Source organism: Apus apus, chromosome 3, assembly GCF_020740795.1.
Source record: "Apus apus isolate bApuApu2 chromosome 3, bApuApu2.pri.cur, whole genome shotgun sequence".
Classification (NCBI taxonomy): Eukaryota; Metazoa; Chordata; class Aves; order Apodiformes; family Apodidae; genus Apus; species Apus apus.
In genome coordinates this window covers 57,683,951-57,709,544 of record NC_067284.1, presented here as the reverse complement: position 1 = coordinate 57,709,544, position 25,594 = coordinate 57,683,951, and the positions used below count along the sequence as shown (strand labels likewise).

The following is a 25,594-nucleotide window of genomic DNA, read 5'->3' as shown; positions in this document are numbered from 1 at the left end:
AATACAATTATTTATATGCAGTGTCTTCGTTTCATGGCAGACATTAAAAATCACTGGTTACTGTTGTTAAAAACATGTACTTAAATAGAAAGGAATTACTTTACTACAGTAAAGAAGCCATGTTGGGGAGGGATGGGTACAGCCATAAAGAAAGTATCAGCAGTTACAGGTTTTCTCAACTCTTAAATTGTCTTGAATTTAGCATGAGAAAGGACAAGGTGTGATTGAGGAAAATGAAGTTTACAGCAATACTTTGGCTGGGGTCTGGGTGACAACAGGAAGCACTCCAGTATTGAGGAGAAACAGAATACACAGTGGGAAACAGGTGAGTTTTGCTTAGTGATTACAAGGAGGCCAATGAGAAGAATATTCTGTGGTTTTATGCTTCATTACTTTGGAACTAATAATTTAATTCTTGATGTGTTAGGTTGGAGTTTATTTTTATGACAATGGACATGGTGTCTTAGAAGACAATGACATCTATAACCACATGTACTCAGGGGTTCAGATAAGGTAAAGTATATTCTGATTTTACGTAAAACAGAAGTAGCATGATCTGTGCTCTTTTGTGTCTTTTTTTTAACTTTTTGTAATTTTGTTTGTAAAAAACTTTTTTTTTTTAAATCTCAAGTATGCCCAAATATCCTCTGTTTCAACTTACAAGAAAGTAATTACTAATACAGCCTGGGTAATAACTAGAATATGTGACCCTTGAAGTCTGTAAAGCTAAAATATGTTCCTGTGTTTGGAAGTAACTCTATTTTAGTGATACTTTCTAGCAGTGAGATCTGTGGGGCACTTCTGTAGAGGTGTTTTAAAAATCTGACCTTGGGAGATGGTAAACTGTTTAAAATGTCTTCTTTGCTGACATTTCTCTCTAGAACTGGAAGCAACCCCAAAATTAGACGCAACAAGATCTGGGGTGGTCAGAATGGTGGTATCCTTGTCTATAATTCTGGTAGGTTTCTTTTTCTTATTTATGCCATGTTGTTTATGTTCTGCAATATTATATCTTCCCATTTTATTATCCTTTTTGATTTTATTTTTTTTCACCCTTCCTTCAATTTTAGGCCTTGGATTTATAGAAGACAATGAAATTTTTGATAATGCAATGGCTGGTGTATGGATTAAAACAGACAGTAATCCTACATTAAGAAGAAATAAAATCCATGATGGAAGAGATGGAGGCATCTGTATATTTAATGGGGGAAGAGGTAGTTTTTTTTTCCCTTACTGGCATATACTGTATATTCTGGATAAGAGTTTAATTTCAGATTAAGCAGTATCTTTTTTAAAGTGCTCTTTAGAAACCTAGCTCTTGTCTTCTGAAGTAATAAAATAGTTATAACGAACACAGACTGCTGCTTTTTAGCCTTAATGACATCAGTAATACTGAAGTCTGTGGGAGGCAGTAAGGTAACTAATCTCATCCAAGGCAACTAACAGTTAGATTGCTGCTTAGGATGGTCCTTTTATCCCATCTGCTTTTGTAAGCTTTGCCATTTGACTGAAAGGCAGTGTTGAATTCAAGTCACATAGCCAAAATCATGTATCTGAACAGTTCAGGTTCTGCCAGTATCACAGATTTAGGGGAATTAAAAAGACAGATCTTAAAGAATTTCTTGTATTCTTGTAAATTTAGAAGCTGTCCTCCTCTGAAATCCCCTGATGTGTGTTCTGATACTACTTCTGATATTTTTTTAAAATAATTTGCTGTAAATTAGTGTTATTTTCAAGTACTTTAAAGTAATGCTGTCCTGCAGTAACAAAAATGCAAGTTAAGCTTTGTTTTCACAGATTGCTAGTTCTAGAAGACAAGAACAGAAGGTGGTTAGAAAAATTGAAGAAAAATTTGGAAAGTGAAAAGACTTAGTGTTTCCTCAAAAACAGAGTTTTCTGTAATGGTGGATACAATCCCAAATTCTACTCAGTATACTGAATAGACTTACATGACTACACACTAAGAATTACTTTAAACTTCTGTTGCTAATTTCAGTGATGCTGGGTGGGTATTTCCCAAATGAAAGGAATTAGCAGGATAATGATACATGAGATGTTTGGCTAGTATTTCACAGAATGGTTTACAGGTGAGGAAATGTTAGCAAACTCAAATGTCAAGCTCAATGTTTGTTGGTGTGTTATAGGTCTTCTGGAAGAGAATGATATCTTCAGGAATGCTCAAGCTGGTGTCCTTATCAGCACCAACAGCCACCCTGTGCTAAGGAAAAATCGAATATTTGATGGATTTGCAGCAGGTTTGTGTTGTTCCATCAAATTTTGAAGTGTTGGAGCTTAGAGTAGGCTGTTCACAAAGCTAACTGGAGTTTCTTTACCCCACAATATTTAGATATTTTAGCAGAGATTGGAATATCCTTCAGTGTATTCTAGGAATCATTTGAGAGAATTCAGTAAAGTAGCCATAATATCTTTACTAGAGTCTCTGGAACTACAAGCATGTTGGCAAAAAACACATAGCCTACCTTCTCACTTTTCTGCGAAATACCTTTTCATTGTTTTATTTTAGAAGTTATTTGTAAAGTTTTCTAGGACATATTTTTAGTTGATCTGCTGGCTGTTGGTTTGAATATATTTTATCACTGCTTTAAAACATAGGCAACAGCAAATACACATTTTAAAGAGTTTTTAATTGCGTCTGAAGTTAAACTTTCTCACTCCACAGACTTGAAAAATCGAGCATTTCTTACTCTGAAAGAAAAGAATGTGTAGTAGTGATTTTTATGCAATTTACTGTTTAATGGTCACAGTTAATCTTGCATTCTATTCCATTTCAACTAAAACTGCATTCTTGAGTTTTCTCCCATCTTTCTTTCAGAAGAAGCAAAGTTTCTGAGAAGAGCCTCTAAAGGTGTTGTTTCAGTGTGGTGGGTGGGAAAGGAATCTTGCTGTCAAGAGCAGTGTTAGACAAATGACTTGGAAGACACTGGTTACTGATAAAAGCTGAGATTTAAAGAAATGAATTTTAGGTGCCCATCTAGAGAACTTTTTGTAAAAGATGTTTTTTAAAGGGTAAGGTATGTGCACAGGAACTTTCGCTTTAAGCACCCAAAAATCTTATCCGTGGAAAATACATGATCCTAGCACCATTTTATTATTAGATAAACCAGTAGTGTATTGTTACTACCAGAAACCATGCATGCCAGCTGTAGCTCTTTGCAAGGATTCAACAGAAGGATTTGAACATCAGTTTTATAGCAAATTATAGTGCAATTTCTAGCTGTGTAATTTTCCTTTTTCCCCCGAGTTTGATGGTTTAGAAAAAATAAGCTATAGATCATGAGAGAGGTACAAATGCACAATCCCTAAGGATTTAACTTTCCCACTTTCTTTTATTTTCTTTGTTCCCCTCACCCAATAAAGGTATTGAAATAACAAATCACGCAACTGCAACATTAGAAGGCAATCAGATTTTCAACAACCGTTTTGGAGGTTTATTTCTAGCATCTGGTGTCAATGTGACAATGAAAGGTGAGCTTGAGCCCTCATGTTCTTCATTCTGCATTTCCTTATTTGGTGCTGAGTTTTAGATTTAGTGTGTCATTTTTTTCCAGCTCAGATTTGGTACCACTGTAAGCTGAGTTGCAACTGCAAGTTTCAGCTGAAGGTAGTAAGCTAAGCAAAACTGCCTTCACTTTTTAGACAGCCACTCACCTGACTCAAAGGTCACATAAGGTTTTCCTATCACATTAAAACTGTTATTAGCTCTCCTGTCTCAAAATTGTTTCCAAACAGTTGGAGTTTGGCCCATCTCAAATTCCAGTTCTAAGTTAGTATAATGGAAAGTCTTTTGTCACATACCTGAAAACAAGCATCGAGTAAAGAAATGTCTCGCTTTGTTTTTAGCGTCTAAAAGCCTGAATGTTCACAATTCCAAATAACTTTTTTCAGAAAGTGGGAACAGTTTCACATAAAATTCTCACGTATAGTGAGGAAGTGTGTATGACACATGATCCTCTTGGAGGAGACTGGAGTAATGGTTTGAATGCTAGACAGTTCCAAGAGGTTATTCTAGAAGAAAAAGGTTCCATTTGCAGAGGTTTGACCTGCTTAGCTGTACCTTTTTGTGCTTTTCCCCATATATTCTTTACATCATTTAAAACACAAGGTCTGTCTCCTTGCGTCACAGCTCCTAGTCTTAGTGACTACATCAATCAGTGCTCTGATGCTGCTGGGAGTTGACAAAATTTTGAGGTGCACTTTAGGCCTTGACAGGAGATCTAGTAGTTGAATTAATAGAGGATTATCAAACTCACTATTCCTTGGGCACACACCTTTTAAATGTTGGAGGTGGTCAGACCTAATTCCCACTTCCATTGTGTTAGAAGTGGCCTTATTCTTAAACTCCCCTGGGGGAAGAGCCATGCTTTTCTGTCTTCTCAGGGGTGTGTAAAACTCCTTATGGTTGTCCAGAGGCTTTCAAACATTTGGGTTTCAGACTTCTCAACAGAAAACTGAAGCCTGATACGAAAGCTTGTTTCTCTAACCATTTGTTTGCACACCCATTCACAAAGAGTGTTTAAACAAAGATTTATCAGGTATTTAATGCAGTATGTGCAAAGAGGAGCAGTTTTTCTCATCTGGGGAGTGTACTGCACTGCCTGGTTATCTGCCTTGTAATCTAGCATTGAGGATTTGCTATGCTTACATGTCAAAAGTAACTATTAGGCATAGAACTAACTATTCCTAGAGGGGTTAGCTCTTAAAACATTGGGGGGGAGGCAGCCTCTGCTTAAACACCTCAAGAAAAAAAGTCATTGATCCAGGTATGATTAATTCTTGGCTCTTTTTTTTTTCCCCTCAACAGATAACAAAATAATGAACAATCAAGATGCCATAGAAAAAGCTGTAAGTAGAGGCCAGTGTTTATATAAGATATCAAGTTACACCAGCTATCCGATGCATGACTTCTACAGGTAACAGGTTCTTTCTGTCACCTACAGTAAAGTTTTCAAATAAACAGTTTCTCTTCTAGCAAGACCCCCAAAAGAGTTGCCATAGTTAACACACAAATGTGTGCTCTTCCTCAGCTGCAACAGTAGAGGATTAAGCAAGTTTCTATTACCTTGAATTTACTGTGGGCTTGAGGAAAATCTACTGTTCCTGTGAACCTGAGCCTAGGGGATTAAAGGGGCAAAACTGCCTTTTCAAAACAAGCAACCAAAAGTATGCCATGAAATCTGCATTCATGTGAACTTGTCATCCTTTCTTCGGTTCTGTCCTGCCTCCACACCCTCCCCAAGTACTCTTCTCAACTCATCAGGTTGTTGCTTCATGCCTAATATGATGTGTTTTACTTCAGGTGTCACACCTGTAACACCACAGACCGCAATGCCATATGTGTGAACTGCATTAAGAAGTGCCATCAAGGACATGATGTAGAATTCATTAGACATGATAGGTATGTTTCAAACGAGTTTATTGAGCCATTTTGACAAGGCACATAAAGTAGAAACTAAAGAGCTCTGTTTCTCCCTAGGTTTTTCTGTGACTGTGGTGCTGGAACACTGTCTAATCCCTGTACGCTTGCTGGAGAGCCTACACATGATACAGATACACTATATGACTCTGCTCCACCTATAGAATCTAATACATTGCAGCACAACTGAATTCCTTTCAAGAAAGTCCTGCCATTCTAATATCATAACTGTTAAAACTTTTTTTTGGAGGAAGTTATACTTGCCCATTTCTGCAGAAAGAGACTGTATTAAAGCGGATGTGTGAGGTGTTGACACTATGGAGCTCAACCTACCAAAAAAGAAAGTGGCAATATGTTGACTCAGGATAACAGAACTGGGCGTTTTAGCATTACTGTGTAAACAAAGACTTTGAAGGGACAGAAGTGAAGAAAAATAAGCTGCAATTTTGTACAGATACCAACTTCTGAAAGCTGGTGTTTTTACAAGTAGCATTGAAACGCAGTCCAATTTGCAGTAGTACTATTCTGTAGACAAGCAGCATTCTTTGTTGCTGCCTTTATGGACATGGGTACCAATTGCTTTTGTAACATGGTAAAAAATGTGAGCTAGCACTTCTCCATTTCTTTTGATTTTTTTAACATTTATTCAGATTGAGAAATATGATTTTAATGCTTTAATCTCATGTAGTTTGTTTCTAATTTCAAGCAAAAAAATCTTATTGTACTTGAATGTGTCCTGTTTTGTTAGCACACCTAGACTTGCTGTACCTGTACTCATGTCCCAGTATGTACGTTCTTTCTATGAAAGAGAAAACACTAATCTTAAATTATATCCAGCAATTTTTCTGGTGTCCTCTGAAGTTAGAATAATCTCCTTCCCTGCCCCAGCAATAGTCTGTACTCAAACCACCCTAACAAAAAAGCGAGTGTTTTAATGAGACTTCCTAGACTATAATGCACTATAAAACAAAGTACCCATGTAACTTAAGTTTTGTGAATGAAATTTTACTATGTTTTAAAGTACACCGTAGAAAGTCTCCTCAAAACAGTCTTGTACTTTACTCTGTTCATAGTTTTTTTTGAACAGTCTGGACATTACTTATGTAATCTGCTGGAAATCACAGCAATTTCCTGCTCTAATGAAGCTGAGACAAGTATATATACAGCCCTATACAGTTTCATAGCTATTTTCCATTTATGTGTATTGGTGACAGTGGGTAATCAACAGCCTGAAAGTGTATGCATGTACCATAACATCTAGACTTAATATATTGTGGAGTACTCAATAACCATTATGTAGAGGGTAGGTAAGAATTAAAGGGTTTAATTTCCTAGGAAAGACAATGGAAAAATGGTCATTTTTAAAAAATAAAGTTTATTAGATCATAATGTTGTCTGATACATTTTTGAGAAACCACCAGTACAAAGATACTTGTGTTCTTAAAGATGATTTATCATAGTGGTAAGTTTCTGAACAGCATTTGCATCACGTGTTGCACCATCCACCACCAGGCACAGGTACCTAAGGAGAACAATGCAGTCAGCTTTACGGAACATGGGCACTGAGGGGCAGAGCCTGAGCTGCCTGTTACCTGCTCAGCTTCAAGCACAGGTGACATTTTTCATCTGCACCAGCTGCCAAGGCTTCCTAGTGCCTAGCCCCTGGGTTGCTTCAGGGCTACTGTAGCATCACCCCCCACACACCCAGCAGTGGGCTTATTCACACTTGCCTTCACTTCGGCTTAGCTCACAGCCAGCCCTGCACCTCTGTGCTAATTCAGATCTTAGCCCTAGAGCCTTGCATAGTGACCCAAGGCTTAAAATACTGTGTTATGCATCGTATCTGCCATCGTGTGGTCAGGTTTCAGTAGTTCCCTCCCTCACCACTTGTGAAATACATTTTGTATTGACAAAAGTAGTTTTAGTCTCCAAGCAGAGAGGGAAGTTATGAGCAAAAGCCACTGTCCAAGTTTTACAACAGATGCCTGCTAAGCAATGCACAAGTTAGAAATGGAAAACTCAAGATCTTACCTAAATACTCTCAGTGAAATGTTAGTTTTTTCAAACTCTTTTGCTTTTCTGTGCCCCTTCTGAATAACCTCCTCCGGAATATTAGCAAGTCTTGCTGCATTGAAGCCATAGCTCTTTGGACAGGCTCCTTCAATGAACTTATACAGGAAAGTAATTGTTTCCTGGCTTGGATCTTCACTCTCGTTTTCAACCATACATGCCTAGAAAGAGTTAAGTTACCAGTCAGTGTATGTAACAGTTACAGACTAATAAATGCATGAAACACCACATCCTTTTCTTAGGATACTTCTGTGACCAGGCAGAAAAGTATGCACAGCATGAGATCTGCCTATATCCTGTAACAAAAACATCATCTTACCTGTCTGTGCCCACAGGGGTATGTTCCAGCTTACCATGTGCCCCAGCCGCACAGCTGGGTTGTGGGAATAATCCTCCACCAGTGAGTGGTAATGTGTGGAGAACAGCGTCCGGCACTGGATTTTCTCTGCAAGTTCTTTCACCACTGCACTGGCTATAGCTGTGCCATCAAAGGTAGCTGTGCCTCTGCCTGGAGGGGACATGGAAAAGCAAAGACACGTGCAATGCATTATTTGCCATGTCTCATCAGTTGTTGTGATCTGTCTCCCTCCCTCCTTGCTGTGTGGAAGATGGAAGTGAGTAGTGAGAGCCACCAGCATCACAGGGAAGTGACTGGAGTATTTGCCCTCTAACAATCACATGCTCTTCTGCACTGCAGCAAAAGACATTTCTGCTCTCTTGAGACTTGCTCAAGGCTTGCTGCAAGTACTTATGCAAAGAAAAGCAGGAAAACTCAGCTAGAAATAGGCTAGCAATGACTGGGAGGTGTAGGGTGTTGTATTAGTTCCCAAGGCACCTAAAAAAATACATGTTCTTAGAGGTATGTCCATAGATACGACCCCAGTTACACATTAGTAACATTTAGATAACCTTGTGTACTTGGTTGCCAACAGCTAGTTTTTAATCTTAAGATTTAATTTCCATCTATTACAAAATAGACTAATTACCCAGTTCATCCAGAAGAACAAGGGAGTGCTCTGTTGCATGCTGGAGAATGCTGGAAGTCTCACTCAATTCAACAAAGAAGGTACTTTCACCTTTAAAAGGAACAAGAGTCATGAAGTATTAGTCAAAGCTCTGAAAAGCACAACTAAAACCCAATTTAGTCTGCGCTTGAGCCTCAATCAAGCTAAAAGGAAGCTTGACAGCAAACTCAGTGTGAACAAAAACACAGCTTTTTTCCATCCTGAGAATGATGGGGTTCCATTTGCTAAAAAAGGGCAGGTTTTGGTTCATTAGGAGTACAGGCATGGGCACAAGTACAATTAATTGCGTAAATAAGTTTTAGGCCACCTTCGCTGTCTTCTTTTAATAGTGTGGGTCATATGTATCAACTGGACAAGAAGAGGGGCACAAAGGATACAAGATGAGGAGAATCATTTGCTCCTTCTTGCTCTCAAATACACAAGGTGGGCCTAAGATCTGTGGCTTTTTAAGTGTGAATAAGCCAGCAGAAAATCTTAAAAAATAAAGACTAGAGTTACTGGTTTGGTTATTGATGTCATAAGGTAATGAATTATTCAGCTTATTAAGCCTGTACTTTTAAGTAGAGTGAAGTATGACAAAAGAAATACAATGCTGATAAGGTCTAAACATCTTACACGAGTTCCAGCAACCCAGATAAATACAAGGCTTGAAATTTAAACCCGAAATTGGGTTTTAGCAGATTACAGGAACAATCACATACACAATAATCCAGACCCTTGCACATAATAAATCCACATGTATAAAGTCCAGATTTACTAGGTCTTTGTAAGGTTCATTCAAAATAATCATGCAGCAGCAATTAATGTCATTGCAGAGAAGGCAATTATTTACTTCCTATACTCATGCTGCACAAACACTGCTCTGCTCTAATGTAAGTTTTTCAACATGAATTATTAAGCAAGAGTCCAGCGATCCTGATTTTCTTCACCTGTTTAAAAACATTTCCAGGATGGAATTTTTTTAACTGTTTAGGAATAACCATTTATTCACTTTAGAAAATACTTCCCTACAATTACATAAGCAATTTAAAAGTTATATTACTTAAAATTTACTCCATAAAAATCCTGTTGACTTCAGTTAGGAAATAGCTGCTGTGGAACAACTTCCCCTGTGCTTTTGTTTCTATACAGTGTGGAAACTAATGCCTCAAGAACAGATTTCAAAATCAGTTCTGCTGTGCAGTGGTCAGCCTCATGCTGTGAAATGTTAAAACATTTCTGCAGATATTCGGAAAAGATTAGCTCTCCATTAATATAAAAAAGTTGAAAATGCTGCATTTTTCTACACCACCTCTCTTGCAGCAAGGGCAGTTTTTATTTCTACCATAAGTACTCCTTCATTCTTAACATTTCTTTTTGTGCTGAAGTGAAGCAAAACGGAAAATAGCTGGGTGCAAAGACTTAGTAACATTTTCTAGCTGCTAAGAAAAGCCTCAATTTGGGGAAGGGTAAATATTTTTTTAAATTAAGAACTCAGAATTATTCATTTCAAAATTCCTTATGTGCAACTAGTTCAGTAGGCTTAACTCCTTTCATATTCACTGACACACATTTTTCAGCAGAAAGATCACAGAAAATCTGCACCCTCCTTGAGTCGTGATACTACTCTTATTACCACAAAAAATACTTTGTTTTTTCTAGCCCTGTGACACTTTGCCTACCACCACAACCAGATTTTCGTGTTCCAGCTGTTGTGTCATCTCCACCTCTTGTCTTCCCCTCCATGGAAGAAACAAAACACTCCAACAATTGCCAACAACTCCTTCCAAGAAGGAAGCTTGCCTCTTTGGTAATTGTATGAAGAAACTGGACTTCACACATAAGGCAGGTACATTCTAATTGAAATAAGTGACCTCCAGTCCCTGCAAGAGGGTACATATTCAACTCCTCTACAACAGCTACCTGAAGATCACTGTCCTATTATTCCAGAACACTTAGAGAAAGACACCTGTGTAAGTAGAACACAATCAACTGTACAGCATCAAAAAAGGTATTTATTCCCCAGGCTTGCATCCAGCTGGAAGGCAAGCTTTTAATATTGCAATTCATTAAAAATTGGTCCTGTGTGTCAAAAATAATGGAGGGCAAGCATATAAAACAAATCGAGCATAACTACATAATCCTGTTTGTACTCTGAACAATGAGACAACAAATTCACTGGCCAGCTCTCCCTGTTAAATCAGCAGACTATCCCTTTCCAACTTGCCACTCAAAGCAAAAAAACGAAACTCACTCATTGACAAAAACACTTTGGACAGCTGGATTTCAGAAACTCACCCGACATAATTCTGTCTGAGGCTCCAAGCCTCGTAAAGACTCTGTCAATCGGTGTCAGCCTGCAGACTTCAGCAGGTACGTAACATCCCAGTTGAGCCATTATAACCAGGAGACCAGCCTGCAGAACAAAGATTAAACATTTCAATTTCTACTATGTGCTTGGAGTTTCAGTTCTACATAGAGAACAAGGGAATGAAACTGCATTTCCTCTGAAACAGAGAGACTAGAGTACATAAAGCTTCCTACTGTTTTAACAGCTCTAGACTGCAGCGCTGTCATCTCAAGTAGGTCTAAACTACTCTGAAAACCTTCAAAACACAAATTATCACAGGAAGCAGTGTTTATAAAGGAAACTCCCTGTTGCTTTCCCAGTTGCCACTGATCTCTGTTTTCATCTTGTTCAACCTGCAGAAGCATCTTTTGCCAGATGATGCCAAGTCCTGGATAAGGCCACTTGAAAAAGATAAAAGATACTCTCTCATTTTTTCCCAACCATCTCTCGTGGGACAATTAACATTTACGCCTCACTGAAATAAGCAGAAAATCTACTATCAAAACATGGGCATTTTCTACCAGATTATATTGTCTTTACAGGGTAACTGCTGTACTGTGCTGCACACCCTGAAGACCACTGCTAAGACCTGCATGGATATTTATAAACAGTTAAATCATGTCATTCCTTTATGCAAAGCAGAGGTACCCTGGCACATTCACTCTTATGTAGATAGTCACCTGTCTCATGAGGGTAGATTTGCCACCCATATTCGGACCAGTTACTAAGACACAGGAGGCTTTGGTACTGCTGTCTTCATCTTTGCTGCCTATCACAATGTCATTAGGAATAAAGTCATCCCCAAAAAAAGTTTTTGTAATGCATGGATGGCGTGAATTTTTAAGTTCCAGGAAAGGAGGAGCACTATCCACAGGCAGTAGAATTACAGGTCGGCACAGTGGTCCATCACCATCTTGACTGTAGTTAGCAAGGGACATCAAGACATCTGTAAGATTAAGAGAAATTCCAGTAACTCACACTTTCACCTTTCTTTACTCACTGGAATGCATTTACTCATTGAAAAGCATTTTTAGAAACACAATTTTCCATTTCCATTCCATTTTCCTGTTAACAAAAACACCCAAGAAGTACTCCAGAAGAACAAGTAAAAGGTGGTATGCTTCCTTATTCATTCCAGATTTCTACTGATGTCAGACTAAAAATCCTCCCCTCTAGACTTTAGTCTAAAAGTCTTTACAATCCACATAATGTCACTTTAAAAGCTATTTTTTAAACATATGTGTATAAAATATTATTTTCTTGCATTGTTTTGTTTGTAACAAGCTAAGTAAAGAGGAAATCAGCTTCTGTGACAACTAGTTACTTTGTTAAGAACCATAATGCTGCTCTGAAGTTGCCAGAATAAGTTTATGTAAGCATCAAAACTCGGTTGGCAGCAGCACAACCCCCCTCAATTAGCCTAGCTCTACGGTACTCAAAGCTGATTACCTAACAAAATGAGACCATGTTATGTGAGTTTAGAGACTTCATTACAGCTATGTCGCTCTCCTCTGATTTTCAGTACTTGCTCTGGTACTGTGCTGTAGCTAATGTGACTGCTTCCCAGCTCTCCCAGCCTATTTAGAGAATTCTTTCCCACACAATGCTCCCTGCCCACCAATACTTCCTTTTCTGTTCCAATGGCATTCGGAGACCGCTTTTATTTTTTCCTGGCAGCAAAGACATCTTGGAGTGCCTCCTGCTAGCAGAAAATTCACAGTACAAGAGTACGCCAGTCACAAGAAGGGAATACAGGAGACTGTTCTACCCCAGAAATTCATGGAAGATTTGGAGAAGTCTTCTTACTAGACTACCTTCTTCAAAATAGTGACACTGACCGTTTTTTTTTTTTCCATCTAAAGGCTGCTGATAAAGCAGCCTGCTCAGATGGAAAGGAGATGATTAGCACACTAGATGTTTACCCCTCCATCTGCATCACTGCCTTCATTTACAAAAAAGCTACTAATCCATACAAGAGAATGCTAGCTGCAGTGGGAGACCCAGCAGGCTACACTTAACTGTGAGAAATAGTCAGCTGCACACCTGCAATCACATAGCAGGAACAAAGAAAGAGCTTGCAAATATCCAAGACCAGCAAGCCACCTGTTCTGCCATTTACTGTTAGGAGGCAAACAGGTGATCACTGTTAATTATCAATGCTGTTACCACAATCAAAGTTTTAAAACTACAAAGTAGGAGCAACAAGCCTATCTGGCTTACCCGGATCAGATTTCATCATTTACTATCAAGTATTATTTTTATTCTACGTCAAAATGAAGAAAACCTCTTACCTAACACAGCAATGCATTCCACAGCTGTCTGCCAGTCTTTGCTGTTTTTATCAAAGTTGTAAAACAAACGCCTCATACAGTCTTTCAGTGCTGCATCCCTGCGCTCCTCGGCATTGATCATCGCAGCCAGCATCTTCTCGATCTCCTTCGTCCAGTAGCGCTTATATCCCTTCCTGCTTGACTTCAACTCATATTCCTCAGGCAAATTACGTGACACTACACTTTCTGGTATTTCCATTTGGTATCGGTTTTTGCCTGCCCCCCAGTACAGAACAGATTTAAACCCAAGCAGTTTGCGTTGCTGAGCCAAGTAGTTGTGAAGATCTTCCTCAACAGCTTTAATATCCTGTAGCGCTTTATCATAATCGGGATCAAAGCCCACCTTGGGAGTAATCACTCCTGTCTTTCGAGCCTGGTTATGGTCAAAAGCAGTATCCCATCTTTTAAGCTCCGCACTCAAGTCTGGGAAGCGGCCCTCTGGATTTTTTGCTTTGCGGGTGACTAGCTGCTTGAGGACCTTAGATTTGAAGTCACCGGCAATTTCTTCCATTGCATCAACAATTTCATTCATTACTTTAAACCCCTCCAGTGCAGACAAAAAGTCAGCAATTTTTTTTTTGCTGTATTTGACTTCTTCGTAAAAGACGGCCCTGCTGTCTGGATGGTTCTGACTTTTAAGTGGCGATCCAATACTGTGAATTTTGCTGAGCAGCCTTTCAAGGTCAGGAAGCTTCTTCAGGTGCTCACAAACTTCGGACATTTTATGTGGCACTGCCAGAAGATCCTCAACAGCATCTAAGCGATCATTGATGGACTTGGGATTACAAAGCGGAGCACAGAGCCACTGTTTCAGGAGTCGCTTCCCAAATGGCGTACAACAAGAATCAATCCTTTCCAGCAAAGTACCTTCCGTGGTTCCATTGGTTCCATTCTGCAGGACTTCCAAGTTCATCAGGGTCACTCCATCCAGGACCATCCGCTGGTCAGTTTTCGCAAAGAAACTACTTGAGCTCACAGTTTTTGCAGCAGCAATATCCACAGGGACATACTCTTCGAAGTTTGTCAGCGATAAGAGCTCCTGATCAATCAGGCATTTTTTGAGATAGAAAACACATCCCCCAAGAGCTGACAAAGCTAATTCACTGTTTTCACCAGGAGTTAATCCGAGCGAGTCATTCTCCGAAGTCAGAGATTTGATTACAGAGGGCAGAGAACATCCATCTTCAGAGTTCTGTTTCTCTTTGAAATAACCTTCTTCAAGAAGGACTTTCAGTGTTTTAGATGCATTCCAGAACTGGGAACCAGAGATAAGCCCTTCCTGAATACAAGAAACAAGTGAGCTCTTCAGTATCTTCTGAGTGTCCGCAGACAGGTTCCCCTTTTCATACAGTACCTGCACAGGAGTGTAATGCGCTACTAAAGTCCTAAACCTTGAACAATGCCGATCATCTGAGAACTGGCCTACATAAAACTTCCCCACCGATGTGTCAACAAAGCAAACCCCATAAACACGCTGTCCAGAGGAGTCTTCTTTCTCCTTAACACACAGAAGGTATTTGTTGTGGTTCTCAGAGGGGTCAGAATCCAGAACACTGTAGGTCTGAGTGCCTTTGGTGATGATCCTGCATATTTCTCGGCGCACAACCTTGTCAAATTTTGTTGGGTGGGCCATTGCCTTGCAGCGCATTTCCATCATTTCAGGAGTTTCTGTTTGCTCAATACGGGCAACCTTGTAGCCTTTCTGCACTAAAACATCAGAAAATCTGCCAAATGCAGTTTCTGGAAAACCTGAATGAGCCCAAGTACCTTTCATGAAGATCAGGCCCAACTCATTTACACCAGTGACTGCATCCATATGATACAACTCATAGAATTTTCCAACTTTGTAGCATATCACAGCATCGAAGTTTTGACTTTTCAGCTGCCACCACCTCCGCATTCCTGGTGTACACTTGTTCAGGTAGTCCTCAGGTACATAGAGGGTACATGGGTCATAATCAGGGTCACTCTGCCGTCTCCTGTGTGCATCTTTCTTCTTCCCCGCCTGCAACCAGTCAAGCTTTTCATGCTCCCATACTGCGAACCCACCTGTGCCTCCACTGGAAGCATTTGCTTGAGATTCAAAACTTTCAGGTGCTGCAAACGCTGTCAGCTTAGACTTGGCTTCTAGAGAAACGGTTACTGGTCTTTTGGGTGCTTCAGAATTATTATTTTCTAGGCTACTCCTTTTAGCAGGCTTGCTTCTCTCTTGTCTCTTTCGTTTAGAAGGGACTTTTATGGGACTTTCTTCAACACTCTCTGCATCCGTCTCTGCATCAGCAGATTCATGTTCATCCACCCCACTACTAGCTTCTTCCTCACTGCTTGCTGCTTCCTTCACATCAGGCTTGAACTCTACATCAGAACCATCACGATCACTGTCAGAATCCACCACTCTTCTTCTTTTTGCTTTTATGGAACTTTCCCTGCGCATTGCTCTCTTACTACTCTTCACATCCTCCTCACTATTGCAGTCATCACTGTTGCCTGATGCACTTTCACTCATCTGCTGGAAAAATAAATTATTTAACCTATAAAAAATTCTGGCTACAAAGTAAAGTATTGCTGCTGTAAAAGGAAGTGCAAAAATGTGCAACAATGCAGTAGCTATGATAGTTCAAGCAAGAGACAGGAAAGTCACAGCCAATTTAGAATTCATTTTTCTGGATTAAGGAACTGATACCAGCCAGTGGCACAATTACTCTTACTTGTATTCTTTAAAATCTTGTTAATGATTCTGTGATAAGTGATAGTATGAACATTTAAACTGGACAAAGGGCATATGAAATTCAGCACAATGGAGAAATGCCTCCATAAGCTAACATTGCACTGTTGCCATGAACGTAACACAATGCTTGGAGTGGCACCTGACCCCTGGGCCATGTCATGCTGGAGAAAGAGTAGACTGGCCATGCTAACTGAGGAGCATGACATGCATGACAAATGAAAACTTCCAAGTCAGAACTTAGGGGCACGTGGTATATGAATACCAGATACAGAACATCAAAAGATACACCACAAAATACGTCCTAAACTTACGAAGAAGAAAGTGGGTCATCTGTGCTAATAACAGAGTGATCAACAAAGAGAGATTATATACTTCAGAGAAGTAAGTTTTGAGGTCAGTCCTTACCATACAGAACACCAGAGAGATACTAGATTTGTCTTTCCAAATAGAAAAGAGACCAGTGTATGACCTGGTAGCATTGAGGCAGCAGAAAGAAAAACAAAGGGGTACACGTGCATGCATGATTAGAGAGCAGATAAGCTGTGACCACTGTAGCAGGGAACTGCAGGATACTCCATGCTTAGCTCCAAGAGGCAGCTTTTCAGTTCTAGCACTATTTCTAAAAATGACACCAAGTACAAAAAAAATTACCTCTGTTTCTTCCTCCTCAGTGTCTGACGGCTCACGGCACACTGCCAGTTCAAGGCGCTCAGTTTTATCTTTACTCATGGCATCATCCGCTAGCACCATTGCTCTTTTAATTTCAGGCTTTGTGCTGTAAAACATACCTCCCTTCATTGTCTCCCCATCTGAGGAACCTGTAAAACCACAAATAACTCGTCAGGTCTAGCATTTAGCCAGTCCTTTGTCAGTGTTTATACTCACTTTTAAGTGTACTCAGACACCTAGTAAAATTGGGGCAGGGTAAGGATTTTTAATGATCACGTGACCCACCTGGTGGATGAGGGAAGAGCTGTGGATGCTGTCTATCTGGACTTTGGGAAGGCCTTTTACACCATCTCCCACAGCATTCTCCTGGAGAAGCTGGTGGCTCATGGCATAGACAAGTGCACTCTCTGCTGGGTAAAAAACTGCCTGGAAGGCCAGGCCCAGAGAGTTGTAGGGAATGAGGTTGGATCCAGCTGGTGGCTGGTCACCAGGGGTGTCCCCCAGGGCTCCGTTTTGGGTCCTGTCTTGTTTAATATCTTTATTAATGACCTAGATGAAAGGATGGAGTGCTTCCTAAGTGAGTCTGCAGATGACACTAAGCTGGGTGGAAGTGTCGACTTGATTGAGGGTAGGAAGGCTCTGCAGAGACCTGGACAGGCTGGATCAATGGGCTGAGGCCAATTGTACAAGGTTTAACAAGGCCAAGTGCCAGGTCCTGCACTTTGGTCACAACAATCCCATGCAAAGCTACAGGCTTGGGGATCAGTGGCTGGAAAGCTCCATGGTGGAGATGGACCCGGGGGTGCTGGTTGACAGCCAACTTAGCAGGAGCCAGCAGTGTGCCCAGGTGGCCAAGAAGGCCAACAGCATCCTGGCCTGCATCAGGAACAGTGTGGCCAGCGTAGGGAGGTGTCCATGCCCCTGTACTCAGCACTGGCGAGGCCAGACCTCCAGTACTATGTGCAGTTCTGGGACCCTCACTACAAGAAGGATGTTGAGTTGCTCAAGCGTGTCCAGAGAAGAGCTACCAAGCTGGTGAAAGGTCTGGAGAGTAAGTCCTATGAGGAGAGACTGAGGGAACTGGGATTGTTTAATTTGAAGAGGAGGAGGCTGAGGGGAGACCTCACTGCTCTCTACAACTACGTGAAAGGAGGTTGTAGGGAGGTGGGAGTTGGCCTCTTCTCCCAGGTGAGTAATGACAGCACCAGAGGAAATGGCCTGAAGCTGCACCAGGGGAGGTTTAGACTGGATATTAGAAAGAATTTCTTTATTGAAAGAGTGGTTGGACAGTGGAACAGGCTGCCCAGGGAGGTGGTGAAGTCACCATCCCTGGAAGTGTTTAAAAGAAACATAGATGTAGTGCTTAGCAACATGATTTAAGCACTGAACAGGCGGATTACATTATGGTAGGGGGATTTAGGTTATAGTTGGAATTGATGATCTTCAAGGTCTTTTCTAACCAGGATGATTCTGTGATTTCATGATTATCTAACACTGATTTGTTACTGGTCATTCTCACATATTAACTACAGCAACCCATGACTCTCTCAGCCTGAGAAGTGATCCCTAGAGAAAGTCTAAACACTCACAAATGAAATGTCTATCTAGTATGTGAACACTTGAAGAATTCCTTCTGTTTCTGTAACTCGTTACCACATCTGAATATTTCTAAGCTAAGCTGTGAACACCATCACACTTAGTATAGTTACTATTAAAAGCAACACTTTATACTAACAGTGCAGCAGACCTGACTGAGACCACACAGATACTTTTACAGGTAAGTTCAACCACAAAGTTATCTTCAAGTTCTGGGCATCAGTTATCTATGACATAAACCTCTTGGCTCTGCTGGCCATTTAAACTGCTCCTCTAAGTGCAGGAAGGTGCCCAGACTCAACAGCAAGCTATCAGCCAGATTAGCTGATTATCAGTCACACTGGCAATTCACCCTGACACTGCAGGTATCACAGACACAGCAAAGCCTATTAATAACCATACCATTCCCTCATCCTCTTTCATATCCCTTGAGCACCACAGTTCCTCCTTCCACGACCTGTACATAAAGACAAAAACACAGCCAACCAGCCTACAGATCAATTTCTAGAAAGGGTCTCCAAAGACACCAACATTCATCATAATGCCATGCTCAAAAAGTGAATGGCATATGTAACACATTAGAGAGTCAGCCTGAGGAAAAGAAAGGAGAGAGAAGAGTATCTGTATGATTATAGATGGGGAAGGGCAATTCCTTTTTCTGCCCTTATAATGGAAGCTGGCTGCAATGGACAGTAGGATCTGCTTTAATAGCTCCTCACACCCACTCTGGTAAATCCCTGCAGAGGCTGCTATTAACTGAAGCTTCAGCTCTAAGCCAATGGCAGACAAAAAGCAGATGACTTGCAGTCTATCTGTCTCAGACACAAGGCAAACAGAACACTTGCTCATGTTCATGTCTCTGAGCTTGCAGAAGCAAAGCAGGAGCTACAAGCAGCTGCTTCTACTGCACAAAGGTAACACATTAACAAACCAGATCTCCATTTTAGTTATGCAAATGCAATGAGACAATTTTAAAATATTTTGTATTTAATACCAACAATTTAATGATAGCAAGAGAAAAGCCTCAAATGTGCAACACCTGCATGTTCACTTAACCAGCTTGTATTTAACTCCACTTCTTGCATGCCCAGCTGTTGGAAGTCTACCTCTGTGCTGCCTGCATTTATTCAGTTACAAACAATACCACAATGTAAGAAACTTCTCCATTTTCTTACCGAAAGGCTCCAAGACTCTTACTTTGTATACATAGAAGCATTTTGTCTGAATTTAAAAGCAAAGTGTGTATTTATTGTTTTTATATTTTAGATTAATATTTTATCTTGTAAATATACCACTGTTTCTGTTCTTAAACATTTTGAACCCTTCTTATTTTTCTGCAATTTTTGTTCAGTAAACAGCTCTATTCTCCTTACCTATACTTGCTTCTAAGTGCAACAGCAAGCTGTTAAAGTATATTGGATTATTTTAGAATACCTTCAGGAACGATACATAAACACCATGGATCAATCAATTTGCCTTAAGCTATGCTAACACTTAGAATAACATTACCATTTCAATGCAAAATTAACTATGGCTTAAGTGCAGTACATTGAAATATAAACAAGGTAAAAAAAAGATTACATGATCACATGAGATGGAACTCAGACTTGAAATAAAACTGTTTAAATTCATTTGTTACACTGAAAACAGATCACCATTATTACTAAGGTGAGATTTAAAATGCTGTTTTAACTCTTTATGACGTTTGATTTTCATTAGTTAGCTAAGTCATTTCTTCAAGATAACAAACACCAACTTTGCTCTGTAACTACAAGCACCATCCCAACAAACAGTGAATTCTCAAGTTATATACTTCATTAACAAAGCTGTACTGTATTGCTAAAAAGAACTAACACCACAGTATAATTAATTTTAGTTACCTAACGAACCTCCTGTGACTAATATTTTGTTTCTGGACAAACCATAGTTCCTAAATACCTGCTTAAAAACTAATTTTGGCATTCCTAATATGTTAGGGCCTTCAGTGCCAAAAATTGAAATAGTTGATTTATCTTTTAAATCTTTTTTTTATTGATGGGAGAAATAAAGGACCAAACTTTAAAACATAAGCAAGCTTTAAGTTTTCCTTCTAATCTAACAAGAGGGCTTAGTGTTTCATGCCCAAAGAACTGTACAACCATAAAAATACCTGAAACCCTCAAAAACTTGCCTTCTCTAACTTACAAAGTACAAAACATGTTTTCCCACTCAATACTAATCTTTGTTTTGCTGCTCTTTCTGCATGGAGAATACCATACCCTATATTCCATGCCTATTTTTCCCAAACAAATGGTATTATTTCCCTGTCAAAAAAATCCATTTACATCCCTTACCTTTATATGGCCTCAAATATTTAATACTGACCCAGCCCCTGGTAGGGCTGTCATCAAAAAACTGCACATGGACACGAGCAGATTTCCCTCTTCCTCTGACAATTGTTCTTTCAGTCGGGTGGTTGTATATGAGACACGGCCACCAAGGATAACCTTCCATCTTGGCCCAGACCAAGTCACCAGGTGAATACTCACAGGAGACACTGCAAAGACAGGAGATGTGTAATTTAAGGAACATAATAAACATTTTAAAACAGCTCTCTTCATCAACAAAACTGCATGCTGCTTCTGAGCAGCTTGCCCACTGAAGGTCTTGGAAGGCTCCTAAGCTGGTGCACCCTGGATTATACAGTCTGTCTATATCACAATCAGTATTTCTCTTAAAATGGCTCTTCTGATTTGCTCCTCCAGGTTCTATCAGCACCCACACTGACAGTCACGGAAGACTGGCTGAGGTTGTACGGGACCTCTGGAGGCCACCTCGCCCAAGCCCTCTGCTCAGGCAGGGCCACCGAGAGCCCTGTGCAAACCCTCCTAGTGGGCTTCTCGGGGGAGGGGTGAGTAACTGGGTCCAAACAGGCACTAACTGAAAGAAACAGATCACAGACTACACGTCACGAACTTTCAACCTACATAACCAAGACAAGTCTTCCTCTGAAGACCAATTCTCAACAGGGCACCTAAAGGAAACGAGCAGGATTTCAAAAAACCCTCCGGCTACCCAAAAACCAAACGAACAAATAGAAACTCTCTCCACTGCAAACCACCCGATGCGGCTTTTATTTGCTCGCTCCCTGCCCGCCGAGATATTACCCCGCCGAGATGTTAACCCAGCCGCTGCCGGGTCTCACCCAGGCCGGCGAGGGTGGCCCTGGGGGCTGCCGCCAGACTGCGGGGCAGCTCACGTCCGAGACACGCACCCCGCCACACCAACAGAGCAGGCACTGGGGTGTTTCAAAACAGGAGGAGCTCAGGATCCCCTCCTCCCGCAGCTGTGGGCGCTGTCCCGCCGGCCCCACACCTCGACCCAGGGGAAGCAGCCGCCCCGCACCGCCCGGGGCACGGCCTGAGGCGCGGGGCTCGCTGCGCGCCCTTCCCGCCCCGCCCCGCCCGCCCGGCAGGCCCCGGCAGCCGCCCCCCGGGCTCGGCGGCGCGGAGCCCCCGGTCCGAGGGGTGCGGGGCCGCCCCGCTCCCGCCCGACGCAGCCCCCCCCCCGCCCGCCACGGCCCGCGCGCGCCGCCCCCCCCCGCTGCCGCTCCCGCCCCTCCCCTCCCCTCCCCCCCCGCAGGCCCCGCTCCTCCCGCCGCTCACCCGGGGACCTTGGCGGCCGCGCCGTCCCCTCCGCTTGTCTCCCGGCGGCGGGACGCAGCTCTGCCCGCCGCGCCGTCGCTCGCCGGGCTGCTGGGGGCCCGGCGGCCATCCTGCTCGCCCGAAGCGCGGCGGCGGGTCTCCGCGGCGGCCTGCGGCGGGGCGGGCGCGGGTGCAGCCGCCTGAGGCGGTGCCGGGGCCGCCTTGGGGAAGAAGCGGAGCAGGGTGCTCTGCCGAGACATGGCCACGGCGGGAACCGCGGCCCGCCCCAAGCGCGCCGAGCCCGCCACCGCCCCTGCCCCGCCCCCAGCGCGCCATCCCGGGGCGGGAAACGCGGAGGCGGGGCTGCGGGGGTGCGGAGCTGCCCCCGCCTCCTTCCCGCTTCCTTCCCGCCTCCGCGCAGCCTCGGCGCCTGCCCTGTGAGCGGGCCGCCCTGCCGCGGCGTGTCTGCCAGGCGGGCGCTGCCCGGCTCCTGGAGTTCGCGGCGAGGCCTGACCTTACTAACCACAGCCTTTCGAACGCTGCTACTTGTCTGTAGTCAGGCCACAGCGTTTTTGTTGCAATTAGTGTTGAGATAGAACCTTCCCGCAAAGAATAATACCCCCAGAGAGGGGGGTATTGGCGCCCGCGTTGGAGAGCTTCCCACCTCTGCAGCAGAGGGCAGGAGCAGCCGTGTGTTGGGAGAAGGAGAAGCTAGGACAGCGGCTGGCCCTGCTGCCAGGCTGCAAGGGGATACCCCTCAGCTGGCTTGGCTGGCAGGTCCACACCAGAGCTAAGAACTGGCAGCTAAGATAATAGGATCCTTTCCTCTGCTCTTCCCACACCTTTTTTCCCTACCCTCCCCGCCCCCCCCCCCCCCCCCAATATGTAGATGAGGCTATGTCCTTTAAAAGCGTTTTTTAATGCACTAAAATGCAATACCTACCATGGCTCTTGACTGTTGTGCTTAAGCAACAGTACTACAGAGGAAAAATAAGAACTTATTTTTATCAGCATGAACTCGGAGAAAAAAAAATAAAATTACTGCCACTAAAAGTCTGTTAGCATACCTTTTCCTTTCACTTAAACTGCTGTTTAATACCGCAAGCCAAAACCTCTACTGCTCAGCACAACCAGCCAACAATCTTAACCAGGCACGCTCCCACCGCGATTTAAAAAGTGGACCTGCATGATAAGGGTTTGACCACCAGAGGTCACGCAAACCCTAAGGATACTGAAGGATTTTAAAAGCCTGTTCCTTTTATAAGAATTATTTCTGTTTAATTTCAAAACAGAATTTCCATATAACTTACCATCTATTGCTTTCGTAAACAATCTGATGTATCCCCAGCTACACAAACCTCAAACAGAAACAGAAAAATAACTGCATTCATTTTCCCGAGAATAGTCCAGGGGATTCCAAAGCACACGGGCTGTGAAGTGGAACACGCTGCAGGGTAACTCCCTCTGCAGGCGTTGTCGTTCCTATCAAAAAAACTCTCCAGGACTGGTACCTGCACAAATGTTTGGGTAGCACATTTTTGTCAATTGTTTGCAGGAAATAGGAATCCCTATTTAAATTTGTAACTGTCTGGAAAAATACCCTCTGATAGTCTATCTGGCAGAGGGAGATGGGCTGAGGCAGGGAGGGAAGAAACCTGGGAGAATGCTGAAAACAAGCCCAGTCTTTAAAGATTAAGCCTGTTTTGAGCAGAATCCTGATAGGTCCTGGTAGCGTCTCCCTGGAGATGACTGTTGTCAGTTCATAAGGGGGACGGAGAGAGCAGAAAAACATGAAGGGTCATCTGTATTTGGTGGCCTCCTGATCCAACATGGGATTAGCGCCACAGAAGTCACTTTGGTGTTGGGGTCTGTTTCGGTACCTCTGGGATTTCTCCAGGTTGGCAGCAGCACGTGAGTCACTCCTTGTTACTGCTGGAAGAGGATTACTGCACGGTAGTGATTCTGCACAGCTGTGAAGGCCTGGAAAAGAGACTGTGGTCCTTGGAATTTACAGACCATGTGTTCCAGAAGCTTCAGCGAGGGGCCTGAACGTGCACCTGTGAGAAGACTATTCTTTTGCTTTGCAGGTTTTTAATTTGTCCTGTGCAATGATAACAGTTCTCCAGGTCTGTGATGTCCCCAGGTCTGTGTCTGGGCATTCCTCCACTTGTGGTGACAGCCACTTCAGAAATGCCACATTGCAAACATACCTAAATCTGTTTTAGAAAGTCTAGATCCAATGTCAGGCACGCCCCTCCCCCCCGCAAGGTGGGGTAGCTCTGCCCTTTGATATCCACAAAACTGTATGAGTTAAACTTTGCAATACTGGATTATTGTACATCCCCTTTTCTCTGATGGGATCATGCTGGGGAAAACTCAGATCACACCAGTATTTACTAGATACTGTGTTTTTATTATTATTCATCTATTATTAGCAGCAGGGGCTCATTGCGGGCTGCATTCACTTATTGCCTCATGCAGTTCACAAACATGTGCACTACCTGCTGCCCGGGTAGAGGAAGAGTAGGGAGACCAACCCCAGCTGTTACGTAAAAGCAGAGGCATGTATTGATGTGCCAAGGGCTTTGAGGTGGCGTTCAGGAAGTCCCTCCAGGTGATTCGTTTTATCGTATATATGTGTGTGTGTGTTTTATATATTTAGATAGAGAGATAAAGAGAGAGAGAGAAATATAATCTTGTAGTTTTGAGTATAGCATGTATCCTGCGTTGTACAGCCCAAGGTTGATGCTTATGGATTTGGACAGATTTGGCAGAGTCTTAGTGTTCAGCATTTACCAGTTTTTGAGGATTCAGCAGGACTGCCGGTCTCTGGAGCTTATCAGTTCTTGACAGACTTCCACATCCTAACTCGTGGCACACACTTTCCCTCTCTTTTGCCTGCTGTTTTCTGGTACCTGTTTCTCCAGCCACACACATGCCTGTGGAGCCATTCACAAAAACTCACACAGAGGGGGCTTTTATGACATGGTTTTCAGTTTCTCTCTAGTAAACTATATATTAAAAAAAAAACAAACCACTAATTTTTCTACCAGTTTCAGCAGGGTAGGTTATAGAATAGTAATTAAAACATGAAAGTCCTTGGAAGTTGTTTGATAGCAGGTTGTAAAAGATAACATTACTGAAAACATAAATAACTCTGTCCTTCCCTCTTTTTTTGAATATCCTCTTTTGAAGATAAAACTATAGGGAATTGTTAAGTTGCTGTAGTGCAGACATTATCATAGAATCATAAAATGGTTTGAGTTGGAAGAGATCTTAAAGATAATCTAGTTCCAGCCCCCCTGCATGGACAGGGACACCTTCTGCTAGATCAGGTTGCTCAAGGCCCCATCCCGCCTGGCCTTGAACACTTCCAGGGATGGGGCTTCCAAAACTCCCCTAGGCAACCTGTGCCAGTGTCTCACCACTCTCACACTAAAGAATTTCCTCCTAAATTCGAACCTAAATCTCCCATCTTCTAGTTTTGATCCATTACCCCTTGTCCTATCACTACCCTCTCTTGTGAAAAGCCCCTCCCCAGCTTCCCTGAAGTCCCCATTCAGGTACTGGAAGGCTGCTACAAGGTCTCCCAGAAGCCTTCTCTTCTCTGGGCTGAACAGCCCCAACTCTCTCAGCCTGTCCTCGTAGCAGAGGTGCTCCAGCCCTTGGATCATCTTTGTGGTCCTTTTCTGGACTTTCTCCATGAGCTCCATGTCCTTCTTATGTTGGGGGCTCCAGAACTGGACACAGTACTCCAGGTGGGGTCCCATGAGAGCAGAGTAAAGGGAGA

General features: G+C 42.5%; 2 protein-coding genes across 4 annotated transcripts in view; one reads left to right on the top strand and one right to left on the bottom strand.

The window, feature by feature from the left end:
- FBXO11 (F-box protein 11) overlaps positions 1–6,823 on the top strand; it is a 72,927-nt gene extending 66,104 nt beyond the window's left edge. For both annotated transcript variants that reach the window (XM_051616073.1, XM_051616071.1), the window contains exons 15-23: positions 203–325; positions 428–513; positions 882–958; positions 1,071–1,214; positions 2,145–2,255; positions 3,379–3,486; positions 4,823–4,931; positions 5,318–5,416; positions 5,495–6,823. In XM_051616073.1, coding sequence (XP_051472033.1) covers positions 203–325; positions 428–513; positions 882–958; positions 1,071–1,214; positions 2,145–2,255; positions 3,379–3,486; positions 4,823–4,931; positions 5,318–5,416; positions 5,495–5,624 — 987 coding nt within the window. In that variant the 3' untranslated portion in view covers positions 5,625–6,823. The remainder of the gene's footprint in view (positions 1–202; positions 326–427; positions 514–881; positions 959–1,070; positions 1,215–2,144; positions 2,256–3,378; positions 3,487–4,822; positions 4,932–5,317; positions 5,417–5,494) is intronic.
- On the bottom strand, positions 6,790–22,118 carry MSH6 (mutS homolog 6). Of its 2 annotated transcripts, none has more exons than XM_051616070.1 (10): positions 21,826–22,118; positions 20,515–20,717; positions 16,568–16,734; positions 13,150–15,694; positions 11,539–11,804; positions 10,807–10,924; positions 8,491–8,580; positions 7,858–8,012; positions 7,466–7,665; positions 6,790–6,956 (listed from the first exon to the last, which is right to left on the bottom strand). In XM_051616070.1, the coding sequence occupies exons 1-10, from the start codon at positions 22,062–22,064 to the stop codon at positions 6,875–6,877; spliced, it is 4,065 nt and encodes a 1,354-aa protein (XP_051472030.1). In that variant the 5' UTR covers positions 22,065–22,118; the 3' UTR covers positions 6,790–6,874. The 2 variants fall into 2 exon arrangements, with proteins under 2 accessions (XP_051472030.1, XP_051472029.1); XM_051616069.1 differs by having other exon boundaries at positions 13,150–15,697; positions 21,826–22,117.
- Between the last annotated feature and the right edge of the window lie 3,476 nt (positions 22,119–25,594).